Raw genomic sequence first — 9272 nt, forward strand, 5'->3', positions numbered from 1 at the left:
ATTTACAGACAATAACAAGCAGCCTTATTGAATTCAGAGCAAGAAACAAGAGACATGATGCCTGGAATCAGTAAGCAGGACTAGATCTACATGATCATGCAGTTTCTTCAGAAGGAAAACTTCAATTCAACCTGTCACATGTAAATTCTTACTCCAAACCATTGCTTCCCTTTTTGTCTTTGAATTTTCCTTGTTGCTTTCTCGATTGTTTCAGAACATTACTGCTTCTCCTTCTTTTTCTTTTTCTTTTTCTTTTTTATTTCTTAATAATTTCTCTCGCAATAGGCTTCGAGTCACGTAGCTTCTTTGACATCACGTACTTTGAAGAAGGGGTGCTTAATGGGAATTGGGATGAGGCTGAGAGAGACCGTTCTTTATTTTGTAATTTGGAAGCCGAAGACGATTCTAAGCTTATCTTTTTTGAAATGCAGAAGCGGAAGTACCTTGAGGCATTGCATAAGTGAGTTTGCAATTTCATGGTTTTTATTAAAAAAAATTCTCTCTATGTATGCCATTATTTTTTCTTCTCAGAATCTTGTTTATTGAAATGTTTCTAAAAATTGATTAGGCATGATTTTGGCAAGTCCACAGAAATTCTCATGAATCAACTGCAAGTTTTTGACCAATTTCCTGGATTTATACATTTGGTGTTCGATATGATGGAGCTATTTGATTCAGATGATTTCAGGTCTGAGATTAAAAAAAAAAAAAAAAAAACATGATCTTAATTCTTCTGTTACTTGCACTACAAAAAAAGTGATCTTAAAACTTTTTGCGACGGCACATTTACCATCTCAAAAAGTCATTTTTTGAGACGGCACAGCTTGAAGTTGCCAAAAAATGTGACTTTTTGAGACGGCACAACTTGCCTTCGTAAAAAATAGAGTATTTGCGACGGCATAAAATGCTGTCGCAAAAAAGGAGAGTATTTGTGACAGCAGAAGTTGTTGTTACAAAAAAAAAAGAAGAGTATTTGCGACGGCAGAGATTGCTGTTGCAAAAAAAATAGAGTTTTTGCGACAGTACCAGCTGCAGTCGCAAAAAAAAAAAGAAGAGTTTTTTGCGACTGTAATAGGTACTGTTCCAAAAAAAAAAAAGAAAAGTAAAATATATATATATATATATATATATATATATATATATTGTGGCTTTGAGACGGCTTCATATATAGTTACAAAATGGTTTAAATAAATGCTCAATGTGTTTGGTTTGAGTTTTTTGGATTAACTTTTTTGAAAACTCAGTTTTTTGGTTTTCGTGTTTTTTTATTTTTAGTTAATATTTTTGAAATTTTAAACATTTTTTTTATCTTTTTAGATGCACTTTACTTTGATGTATCTAAAAAGTAAAAAATTCATGAAAAAATATTTTAAGAATTTAATAAATACATAAAATATAAAAAATTTACTGAATTCTCGAATTTTTTTTTTCTATTTTTGGTATTTAGTGAATTTTTAAAAGGCTTTTTTCACAATTTTTTTACTTTTTAGGTATATTTATGTTAGGTATGTCTAAAAAGTAAAAAAAATTGCTTAAAATATTAAAAAAATTCAATAAAAACAAAAAAACACGAAAAACAAGAAAGTAAAATTTTCTGAAAAGTGTTTTTGGAAAAACACAACCAAGCAAGGTTAGTCACCCCAAAAAAAAAAAAAAAAACGACGTCGTCTTACTCTTTTGAACATTTCTCTTTTCACCTATTTTTTCATCTTTCTATCGCTCTGTCTCTGTCTCTCTTCTCTTTCTCTCTCTCACTCCTCACTTCTCACTCTTCTCTGTCTGTCTGTCTGTCTCTTTCTCTATGTGTCTCTATCTCTCTTCTCTCTTTCTCTCTCTCTCTCTCTCTCATTCATCACTCTTCTCTGTCTGTCTGTCTCTCTATTTCTCTCTGTGTCTCTGTCTTTGTCTCTCTCTTTCTCTCTGTGTCTCTGTCTCTCTTCTCTTTTTCTCTCTCACTTATCACTCTTTTCTCTCTGTCTGTTTGTCTGTCTCTCTCTTTCTCTCTGTGTCTCTCGCCCATCTCTCTTCTCTCTATCTCTCTCATCTCTTTTCTCTCTTTGTCTCTCTCTCTCTCTCTCGCTCATCTCTCTCTGTCTCTCTATTGTTTATCTCTTTTCACTTTTTTTCTCTATCTATCTCTCTCTTTGTTTATATCTTTTCACCTATTTTTTCATCTTCCTCTCTCTCTTCTCTTTCTCTCTCTCACTCATTACTCTTTTCTCTCTGTCTGTCTATCTGTCTCTCTCTCTGTGTGTGTCTCTTACTCATCTATCTCTTCTCTCATCTCTTTTCTCTCTCTCTGTTTCTTTCGCTCTTCTCTCTATCTCTATCTCTCTCGCTCATATCTCTTCTCTCTATCTCTCTCATCTCTCTCTGTCTCTCTCGTTCATCTCTCTTCTCTCTATGCCTCTTTCGCTCATCTCTCTTCTCTGTCTGTCTGTCTGTCTCTCTATTTCTCTCTGTGTCTCTATCTCTCTCTTTCTCTCTGTTTCTCTGTTTCTCTTCTCTTTCTCTCTTTCACTTATCACTCTTCTCTATCTGTCTGTCTCTCTGTCTCTGTCTCTCTCTCTTTCTCTCTGTGTCTCTCGCCTATCTCTCTTCTCTCTATCTCTCTCTGTCTCTCTTCTCTCTCTGTCTCTCTTCTCTCTCTTGCTCATCTCTCTCTGTCTTTCTATTGTTTATCTCTTTTCGCTCTTTTTCTTTCTCTATCTCTCTATTTGTCTATATCTTTTCACCTATTTTTTCATCTTCCTCTCTCTCACTCATCACTCTTCTCTCTCTGTCTGTCTATCTGTCTCTCTCTCTTTGTGTCTCTTACTTATCTATCTCTTCTCTCATCTTTTTTCTCTCTCTGTTTCTTTCGTTCATCTCTCTTATCTCTATCTCTCTCGCTTATCTCTCTTATCTCTATCTCTCTCACCTCTCTCTGTCTCTCTCGCTCATCTCTCTTATCTTTATCTCTCTTTCTGTCTCTCTCGTTCATCTCTCTTCTCTCTATGTCTCTCTCGCTCATCTCTCTTCTCTCTATCTCTCTATCTTTGTCTCTCTCGTTCATCTCTCTTCTCTCTCTGTTTCTCACTCTCTATCTCTTTCTCATTTTGTCTCTCTCTCTCTCTCTCTCTCTCACTCTTTATCTCTTTCTCTTTTTTTTTCTCTCTCTCTTCTCTTTCTCTTTTTCTTTCTCTCTCTCCCTCACTGTGTTCGCGTTGCTCATTCTCTCACTCTCGTCTTTTCTATTTACTGAGCTCCCTCTCGATTTATCAATCCACTACAAGAAAATGCACTTTTAGCGACCACTTTGTCTCTCTCTCGCTGTCTCTCTCTCGCTCATCACTCTGTCTCTGTTTCTCTCTCTGTCTCGCTCTCTTTCTCTCTCCTCTATCTGTCTCTCACTTATCTCTCTCTCTCACCACCCATCTCTTCTACCACCTTCACCACTTCTGCAAACGCCATTCCACTACCACCACTACTACCACTATCGCCACTTCATCTCTACGACTACCATTACTACTACTGTCGCCACCACTCCACTACCACTACTACCACTATTGCCACTACTACTACCATTACCTCTCCTTCACCCCTGCCACTCCATCTACTCTACCACCACCACAACTTCACCACTAATCTCCTTCGCTATCACCACCACTACCACCATCATCTCTTATCCACCACCTTCATCACTACTGCCGCTCCCTTTTCTCTACCACAAAAAATTAGTTCATGATTTTTAGTAACAAAAAAAAATGGGCCGCAGAAAAATATTTTTCATTGACCACAAAAAATTAACTTTTATTTTAGTGGAAAATATTTTTCATTAAAATATTACCCCTACTTCTACCAAATAAAAAAAAAAAAAATTTTCTTTTTCATTAAAATGAAAAATGAAACAAATAAATTTTCAATCTTAGTAATTAAAAAAAAATGAAAATTTTTGAGTTAAACGACGTTGTTTTGTTGTTTAAATTTCATTTGTGATAAAAAAAAAAAAGATTTTGATTTTTTTTTTCATTCCCGCTCTGTTTCCCTTTTTTTTTTTTTTCCCATTCCCGCTCCGCCAAAAACCAAAAATCCCAAACCCCAAACAAAAAATCCCTAATCTCAAAACCCCCCTCCCCCCTGCCCAAAACCAAAAATCCTTAATCTCTTCTTACCTCTCTCTGTCTCTCGATCGACGGCGAGCGGCTGTGGACGACGGAGAGCGGCAGACGAGGGCGAGCGGCGGCAGACGACAGCGAGCAGCAAACGAGGCTGCCCTGTGAATGGAAAGAGCTCCGGAGTGCAAGAGCAGCAGCAGCGTCGAAGGAGGAGGAGGAGGGAAGGCGGTGATAGGGATGATATGCGGGAGTCTGGTGTACTACCACTGCGCATAGGGATGTATTACTCATCTCTCTCTCTCTCTCTCACACACACACACACATGTTTATACATACATACATACATACATACATACATACATACATATATGCATTAGTGTTCATTCACATTGAATTGAAGCTCCCATTTCTTCCCTTTGACTACTATACTCTAATAATTCTTCCTATTACTAAATTGAATTTCCAATAATTTATACAGAATCATATGCTGCACACTCATTTCTGCATATCGATGAAGTAAGCATGGTGGTAGGTAACATTTCTAACTTCAAATTTCCTTGGGTTTGTGAAAAAAATTATAAATTATTATTTTGGGTTTGTGAAAAAAATTATAGAAGAGAACAAAAAGAAGAAAAAAGAAAGAAAGAAAGAAAGAACGAACGAAAACTATGAATGAAAAATAGTTTTGGAGATATTCGTGTCACATGTAATTTAGATTATTTGTTTACTAGTTTTTTATGGTGTGGTAAAGAATGTAGAAGTGTTTTCACACGATGCACGTGTCACAGCACGACACTTCTGTGGCCATAACATTATCTGTTATCACTTTTGATAATCCTGTTGCATGATATTTTTCCTGTCTCCGCATTTAAACCCTCACCAAGCTGCAAAAATTAATATGCTTCAAGATTTGGCATACATTGGGGTATATTTATCTAATACATTGGGACTTTCTGGAATCTGTTAACTATTTCATTGACAGGAACCAGATGCTGCACTTGGAAATGGGGGATCAGGGCGGCTAGCCTCCTGTTTCTTAGACTCTTTGGCAACACTGAACCTGCATGGGGTTACAAATTTAGATACAACTATGGCTTGTTCAAACAGCTCATTACAAAAGATGGTCAGGAAGAAGTTGCAGAAAGTTGGCTTGAGGTATGATTTGCTTCAGTTCTTTTTTCTTGCAGAAAAACTTAATAGAGTGAAACATAATTCACATGCTTCCAATTTCATAAGCCTTTAGCAAGAACTTTGTGCTTATTTGTTCTCAAGAACTACATGTTTTCTCAATGTTTAGGTTTCTCTTATCTGTTGACTTATTAAAGTTTCCCTCATCAGATGGGCAATCCTTGGGAAATTGTAAGACATGATGTCTCTTACCCAGTGAAATTCTATGGTGAAGTTATTCTTGGTGAAGATGGAAAGAAAGAATGGGTTGGAGGAGAAGATATTATAGTTGTTTCCTATGATGTCCCCATACTAGGATATAAAACTAAAACCACTATTAACCTTCGATTGTGGTCCACAAAAGTTGCACCAGAAAATTTAGATTTTCGTGTTTTTAATGCTGGAGAGCATGCTAAAGCATATGAGGCACTAAAAAAGGCTGAAAAGTTCTGGATTCATATTTGTCTGGAATTTCATTCCCTATTGATAGAATGTTCTTTGCATTTCTTCACTTAACTTTCATGAGTTCCAGTGATTACTGCAACCCGGCATTTTTATCAGATTTGCTATGTTTCATATCCTGGAGATGAGTCAAATGAGGGCAAGACTCCAAGGTTGAAGCAATAGTATACACTTTGCTCTGCCTCTAGCATTTGCCATAAAGTTTTATTATTATGGTGTTGGGAAATGTGTACAAGTTTTTTGAAGTTAATCATAATGACTCATTGAGGTGCTTAAAGTATGCCATGATATCATTGTGATAATGCTAGAAACTTACATATTTAATTTATGAATTTATTTATAATAATGTGTTAAGTAAATTGAGTACCCCTATAACAAATCAAAAGTTCTGTTTAGATATTTCTTAATAACCAATTGGCAACTTAGAGAGTGAGTGAGACAGAGAGTTTCTTTGTCCGTCAAACCCATAAAACTAAAATCAATCCAATTTTGGACATGAAGAATAACATAATTTCATAGACATCAAACATATAGCGACCCCGGTCTTTTCCCATTTGATTATGGTATCCGGACTTAGGTTCCGTAGATTCTGTCATTGTATAATGGTTGTTGTCGTCCTTTATTTTCTCATTTGGAGTTATAGGATGTGTTGGGCAGGTTTGTTTCAGGTTGGTTGGGTTTGGAAACCAAGTGTTGCTGTCCAGTTTTTGGGTTGGTCGCTCGAGCAAGGGCTTGGTCGCTCGAGCGAGGGTTGTATTTTGTGTCTGGTGGCTCGAGCCAGATTTTCTTCGCTCGAGCGAGCGATTGCGTCTAGTATAGACCTGAGAGCAGTGTTTCTTCGCTCGAGCGAGCGTGGTGTTTGTTTTTCGAGTTCCTCGCTCGAGCGAGAATTCTGTCGCTCGAGCGTGCTCCTGGGTTGCAGACTTGAAGCATTGCATTCTTGGCTCGAGTGAGATTTTATTCGCTCGAGCGGGGTTTTCGTGTGTCTGGTCGCTCGAGCGACCAAGTGTTCGCTCGAGCGAGCCTGTCGGATTTATATACGCAGCAGCGGTTTTTAAAACGTTTTTTCACATAATTTTGATCCTAAAACCCTAGTTCCGAGTTCTCTCTCCCTCTACTCACCTTCTCTCTTAGGTTTCATCAACTTTTAGGGTGTTTCTACCCTAGTTGCTTTATTAAAAAGATAGAGTGAGTCGAGAGCTTCGTTTTAATCTGAGAGTTTGTAGTTTTGGAGCACTTGGGTTTTTGGGTCATCATCTCCGTCTTCTCCATTCGGGTTATTTTCTTCGAGGTAGGGATTTCCTACTCCATCTTATAAGTTTTGTTCTAAGGTTTGGTATTTTGATATGTTGGGAGTACTTTGATAATTTTGGGAAAAACCCTAGTTGTTTTAATAAATTAATTTGTATAATTAATTTAAGGAAATTGGGAAATTTGGTTAAATTCATGAAATTGAGGAATTCATTGATTAAATGGTGTAGTTGGATAATTTAAATCACTCGCCTATTGAATTGTTGATATATTTATTTCCAGTCTAGAAATACCTGTTTTGGGCTATCGGTGGAGGATAGTCGTGTTTGTTGTAGACATTGCATGTGGATTAGGGAAAATTGAAACTAATCAATTTGTTTAAGTCATACATTTAGACTATTGAATTAATACAGAAAATACATGTATTGATTGAGCATTGCATATGCATATTGTTTGGGAGGAGATAGGGGATGTACTCCACGGTTTAGGGGAAGATAGGGGATGGACCTCTAAACCGGATTTTGTTTGGGAGGAGATAGGGGATGGACTCCATTAGCATCACTATTATGTGTGCTTATTATATTGAAGTGTTTTTACATGTTATTGATACAGCACTAAAATGTGTATCAAACGGGAAGTATGAAGTGTTTTGATTTGAGCCTGAGTCTCATCTGTGTTGTTGATATTGGAAGTAATGTGAATATGTTATATAGTTCACTGTTGTAAGTTTGGCCAGGTTCTGAGCCTTATTGTTAATAATGGGAATTGAAACATGTCATAGACGTTAGTGTCATAAGACTGTATTAAGTTATAATTGATTATCTTGGTTAACCATCTATTGAATGCTATAGCTTTATTCAATGCTTATATTTGGTTTAGTATTTTTCTACTGGGCGGTGGCTCACCCTTTATGGGAACATCATTTTCAGGTTCAGGTGATAAGCTACCTCCAAGGACTTAGCTTGGGAGGATTTGGCTTTTGGATTTGAAGAAGACTATCTTTAGTTAATTGTTTCTATTTGTTAGTACATGTAAACATTCAAGCCTAGGGCATTACTTGTATTGAGTTAGAACTCATATTTTTGTGTCCAAGTGTTGGCTTGGAAAGATGCTAGCCCGTAGGGCATTTAATTTGATGTTACATGTAATGCTTTTATTTAGTAATACTCTGATGAATGAATTAATAAATTGTTTTCTTTAAATAATGCATGTCAATGATATATATATAATGGGTTTATTTTGAGGGCGTGACAAAACAATTCTATCAAACCCATTTACGAAATCAACACAAAATTAAACTAAAAAAGTCATATAAACCCTATATGAACTGTGAGAGATCGAAAAATAGGAGGAGAGAGAGAGAGAGAAGCAGAGAGATGGCTTGAGACAGTGAAAGAGAAAGAGAGACCCAGATCGACAGGGAGGGAGAGGATCGAGAGCAACAGAGAGAGAGGGACAAGAACTTGTGATTTGCAGTAGTAGAGGTGGTGATTTGCGGCGGTGGCGACGTGCGACAATGAGATGGTGATCGACGGTGGCCAGTGATGGTGAGGTGGTGACCGTTAGTGAGCATGCGTTTGGTTTGGTGTACTGGTGGTCTGTGTGTTTGTGAGACAAAACAGACAAAAGATCTGTGTGAAAGAAAGAGGGAAGGGCGCCAATATTTTCCTCTAAAAAAAATTCCCTACCTTTAGCGACTAAATAAAAATTGGTCGGCAAATGTAATCAATAGTGACTAAAAGTTTGTAGCTGTTTATTTAATATTGGCTACTAAAAATGTTTTTCTCGGTACTAACTACCCATCCACGACTATAGTGTTTTAGTCATTGATGGTTGCAATAAATAAACCTGTTTTTGGCGACTAAAAGAAATTTTGGTTGGCAAAAGGCTGTGTACGCTGACTAAAATCAAAATTAGTAGCCTAAAATGTAAGCAAATGTTGACTAAAACTTTTTTAGCCGCCTATTGACATATTTTTAGCTACTAAATATTTTTTTAGTCGCCAATTACTAACATATGGCTACTAAAAGCTACTAAAAAAATTTAGTAGCTAAAAATTAAATCATTGCCGACCAACAGGAAAATTTGTCGGTAAAGGGCTAGCTTTTGGCGATTAAAAATGTTTTAGTAGCCAAAAGTGGTCACCAAAGGTGTAGATTGTTGTAGTGAAAAAATTGAAAAGGAAACTCATTTACAACACCTAAATGTTTAAACACAGTAACCGTTTCAAGTAACAAGTAATGCTCCTGCTCCTGGACAAGTATATTTTCTGGACAAATATACCATTAACAAGTA

At 36.7% G+C, this 9272-nt stretch overlaps 1 protein-coding gene across 6 annotated transcripts; it reads left to right on the forward strand.

The window, feature by feature from the left end:
• On the forward strand, positions 1–8179 carry LOC145802100 (alpha-1,4 glucan phosphorylase L-2 isozyme, chloroplastic/amyloplastic-like). Of its 6 annotated transcripts, none has more exons than XM_082894595.1 (5): positions 1–140; positions 286–460; positions 4576–4629; positions 5080–5252; positions 7907–8179. In XM_082894595.1, exons 2-5 carry the CDS (start codon positions 340–342, stop codon positions 7964–7966), a joined length of 408 nt encoding a protein of 135 aa, XP_082750721.1. In that variant the 5' UTR covers positions 1–140; positions 286–339; the 3' UTR covers positions 7967–8179. The 6 variants fall into 6 exon arrangements, with proteins under 6 accessions (XP_082750721.1, XP_082750723.1, XP_082750718.1 ...); XM_082894597.1 differs by having other exon boundaries at positions 4576–4625; XM_082894592.1 differs by lacking the exon at positions 7907–8179 and adding an exon at positions 5436–5909.
• Positions 8180–9272: the final 1093 nt, after the last annotated feature.

Source organism: Camellia sinensis, chromosome 11 (assembly GCF_055761805.1).
Source record: "Camellia sinensis isolate YWXY chromosome 11, ASM5576180v1, whole genome shotgun sequence".
NCBI classification, from domain to species: domain Eukaryota; kingdom Viridiplantae; phylum Streptophyta; class Magnoliopsida; order Ericales; family Theaceae; genus Camellia; species Camellia sinensis.

Excerpts from the sequence above, each read along its gene's own strand:
- LOC145802100 (XM_082894592.1), top strand. The coding sequence starts at position 340 with ATGGGAATTGGGATGAGGCTGAGAGAGACCGTTCTTTATTTTGTAATT. Across the intron at positions 461-4,575 it reads TACCTTGAGGCATTGCATAA|AATCATATGCTGCACACTCA; the intron begins GTGAGTTTGCAA and ends TAATTTATACAG. Across the intron at positions 4,630-5,079 it reads TGAAGTAAGCATGGTGGTAG|GAACCAGATGCTGCACTTGG; the intron begins GTAACATTTCTA and ends TTTCATTGACAG.